At 50.4% G+C, this 3413-nt stretch overlaps 1 protein-coding gene and 1 long non-coding RNA gene across 4 annotated transcripts in view; one reads left to right on the top strand and one right to left on the bottom strand.

The window, feature by feature from the left end:
- The window catches only part of LOC106527335 (uncharacterized), a 17612-nt gene that overhangs the window by 1603 nt on the left and 12596 nt on the right, over window positions 1-3413 (top strand). The window contains exon 1 of one of the 3 annotated variants that reach the window (XR_001311374.1): window positions 2948-2964. The exons of the other annotated variants lie outside the window; for them this stretch is intronic. This is a non-coding gene — a long non-coding RNA (uncharacterized LOC106527335). Of the gene's footprint in view, window positions 1-2947; window positions 2965-3413 lie in introns of those variants that run through there. 3 annotated transcript variants of the gene reach the window in all.
- LOC106527331 (homeobox protein Hox-B5a) lies at window positions 161-3157 on the bottom strand. The gene is made up of 2 exons (XM_014022180.1): window positions 2337-3157; window positions 161-1346 (listed from the first exon to the last, which is right to left on the bottom strand). Exons 1-2 carry the CDS (start codon window positions 2974-2976, stop codon window positions 1099-1101), a joined length of 888 nt encoding a protein of 295 aa, XP_013877634.1. The 5' UTR covers window positions 2977-3157; the 3' UTR covers window positions 161-1098.

Genomic DNA, 3413 nt, shown 5'->3' with positions numbered 1-3413 from the left:
AACCAAATTAAAATAAGGATAACAAAACTAGAGAAATTTAGAAAACGTGACATATGGGATCTAATCAAACGGTTTCCATTTGTAGAGTCAGATTTATTGTTTTACAGACTTTCAGCAGCTGGAAGTTCCTTTTGGCCTCAAATAAACGAGAAACAGCAGCTGCGTCAGGTCTGACCGGCTTTCACGACTATGAGAAACTTTATTTTAGTTTTACTCCAAATTACAGTTACAAAAAAAGCTCACTGACGATAAGCGCGCGCGCGCGCACACACACACACACACACACACACACACACACACACACGGACCCTCAAATAACGCGGGCGCACTCACACGGCGCAACAGCGGGACAGTGGTGTTGGTCACATGTCAACACGTTCATGTGTACATCACCTGAACATATGCAAGAAACATTAAGAAAAGGACACAACTGTTTTGGGTTACAGATTAACACAGAACATCAGGAAGTGGATCGGAAATGAAGGTTTCACTGTACACACACGCGCGCGAGCGAGCACACACAAGCGCGCACTGTCACTTCTTCCTCTGTGAAACTGTACAGATTCTGATGGCAGGGACCTGGAAGGATGAGGGTCCAAACAACTGTTTTACAGTCTTACTGGACAGGACAGGCTCACATGAAGCACCTTAAACAGCAAAAATATGGCACTAGACTCAGTAAACTATAACCAGATAGAATAAAAATGTAACAATGTCCATAGACTTACTCTGTTCACTTCAAACTGTGACTTTTACTTTGTGTGTGCGAGTATTTCTTTTTAAAAATCTTAGAATAATTGTTTTTTCCCTGAAACACCAAAGACCAACATGCCAAACAAGGAAAAAGTGCTGCGCTGCTGTAAAACACATCCCAGCTGCTGACATGAGAACATAAAGTGAATGAAAATTCWGATGTGGAATCTACAAGTTTCTTCATCTTCTCCTCCATCCTCAGCTGGGCTCCCTGGTTCTTTTCCTCTGCCTTCAAGTTTTCTTCATCTCTTCTCAGCTGTTTGTCTCGTGCTCCTCTCAGGCCCGGAGCGCGAAAGAAAGCGAAACGGGCTCGGTTCTGTCTCTCCGAGAAGCTCCCGCTCCCTCCTAGGGTTGGAAAGCGCTGCCGGCGGCAGCGATGCTCATGCTTTTCAGCTTGTTGTCCTTCTTCCACTTCATCCTCCGGTTCTGGAACCAGATCTTGATCTGCCGCTCGGACAGGCAGAGCGCGTGCGCGATCTCGATGCGCCTCCGCCGCGTCAGGTACCGGTTGAAGTGGAACTCCTTCTCCAGCTCCAGGGTCTGGTAGCGGGTGTAGGCCGTCCGCGCCCGTTTCCCGTCCGGGCCGGTCATATCTGAGGGGCAGGAGGGGGGGTTGGAGCGAAGAGAGGCAACAGCGTTACAAAGGATGTGGGCCCAAATGCAAAATATCAACCTGCTGAATTCGACAGGAACACAGCAGCGATTGTGGAACGTATGAAAAGCTGCTTTGCATCTGGTTTTATGTTTGGAGCTACAGGTGTTTGCGCCTCTAAATTCTTAGCGCCAGAACGCACAAAGCCAAGAGAAAAAACAATCAAACAAAAACAGAAAAAAAGGGGACATAAAGTCCCTCACGCGTTTTTATTTCTGACACACAGTTAACAGATCCGCTTTGATTTGTGACATTTTTCTGTTGTCTTTTCTTAAACTCACCCTCCATCTCCCACCTTCCCTCCTCAGGATTTTATTGCCCCGTCCTCTGCTTCACCTCTAACTGAGTTCTCACACGTAATAAAGCTTCACTTTTCAAAGGAGTAGCAGCTTCTCTTTCGTTCCTTTTCCCCCCTCTTTTTTTTTCCCACCCGACCCTGCCTGAGCTGCCCAGCCTGCTCCGGGCTCTCCCTCCTGACAGGCTTGCCTTTTCCCCGCGGCAGATTTATGACGCATTTGCGGGACTTAATAAAAGAAACGATATTTATGAGGTACAGAGAGAAACGCACTGCAGAAAAACACAAAACATTTTAGACAAAATATTTAAAATGGAAATTTGATTTTTTTCTTATCCTAAAATATAAAAAAATTGACGTTGTTTACTTTGTCAGTAAAATCGCTTGATTTTTTTTAATTCACGTGGTGTAAAAATAATAAAATAAGGATCTGACAAACTATTTTTTTGCAATTTAAATACCTCAGCTTGCAAAAAAAAAATCAAATCAAAACCCTGAAAGGTTTTGCTAAATGTTTTATGCGTGCAGAGGCGCGGGGCTGTCATCAGCCCCATGTGTCCAAACAATAAGCCCACTATCTGACCCTGCAGGAACTTCTCCTACACAAAGCTGATAAGAGCGCAGAGCAGCATGTACCATGGCTGATGTGCAGCTTTCTCATCCAGGGGAAAATCTGTGGTGTGTGCGCCTCGCTGACTGCGCTGCCAGCGGCGGACCCCGCCGGGCAGCCCTCCTGCTTCTGGTGGGAGAGCCCGCTCGCGGGCGGCGGGTTGCTCCCCAGACTCGGATCCGAGTTCAGCTCCTTTGCGTCCGGAGACGCGTCGTCCAGCTCGGTGAAGCGCGGACCGGCTGCAGCCGAGGGCAGAGAGGACGGGAGGTTCGGAGAGCCGAGGCTGCCGCTTCCTGTTTTCTCCGCCGCGGAGGACGAGCTCAGCTTGCCGCTCTCACGAGCTGCTGACAGCGGCGAGTTTGTGGCCGAGCTGAAGGAGCAGCTGGACGGCTGTCTGATGCCAAAGCCCCGGGAGTCCTCGACGAAGTGTCCGCCGGTGCTCGCTGCCCTGGTGGCCCCCCCACCTCCCCGGCTGGTCACGGTCAGATCCATGCCATTGTAGCCGTAGCCGTAGGAGCCCGTGGCATGGTGCATGGTGGCAGAGGAAGAGTCCCTGAACGTCCCGCTGCTCGGTGCGTCGCCGCCGCCGGCTCCATAATTCAGCAGCTGATAGTCGGGGCCATTTGGGTAGCGCCCCGAGAACGAGTTTACAAAGTAAGAGCTCATTTAGATGTTTTACAGAGTTGGCGGGCGAACAGCTGAGCAGTGGGGGCCAGCTGATTTGTTAGGTTTCTCCTGGTCGTTACAGCGCGGGCACTTTCAACGATTTATGATGTATTAGTGAATTATGGCGTTGCACTGTACTTCGGTTTGTAGCCGCGTACGCGCCGTCCAAATGTGGGGGTGGGGTGGCTAGCGGCTGTGCGCGCGTTCCGTGTGGATGTGTGAGTCTACGCGCGCGCGTGCGGTGGGGGAGGTGAGAGGTGAGGTGAGGGAGGAGAGAGAAAGAAAGGCGCAGGGGGGGAGGAGGAGGGGAGAGGTCACGTGCTTTTGTAGACCAGTCGTAAATTGTCACCGATGACTCCGCAGAGGTAATTCATGCTCTGAGGTTCCTAATGACAGGTTGGGCGGGGGGTGGGGAGTCTCTCTCTCTCTCTCTCTCT

Source organism: Austrofundulus limnaeus, unplaced genomic scaffold, assembly GCF_001266775.1.
Source record: "Austrofundulus limnaeus strain Quisiro unplaced genomic scaffold, Austrofundulus_limnaeus-1.0 Scaffold319, whole genome shotgun sequence".
NCBI classification, from domain to species: domain Eukaryota; kingdom Metazoa; phylum Chordata; class Actinopteri; order Cyprinodontiformes; family Rivulidae; genus Austrofundulus; species Austrofundulus limnaeus.
Note: the sequence above shows the minus strand (reverse complement) of the source record. Positions and strands in the feature narration are given on the sequence as shown.

Bases quoted from the DNA above. Each gene is read 5' to 3' on its own strand.
- LOC106527331 (XM_014022180.1), bottom strand. From the start codon at position 2,976: ATGAGCTCTTACTTTGTAAACTCGTTCTCGGGGCGCTACCCAAATGGC. The intron at 1,347-2,336 runs GTACATGCTGCT...CCTGCCCCTCAG, and splicing joins AAAGCTGCACATCAGCCATG to ATATGACCGGCCCGGACGGG.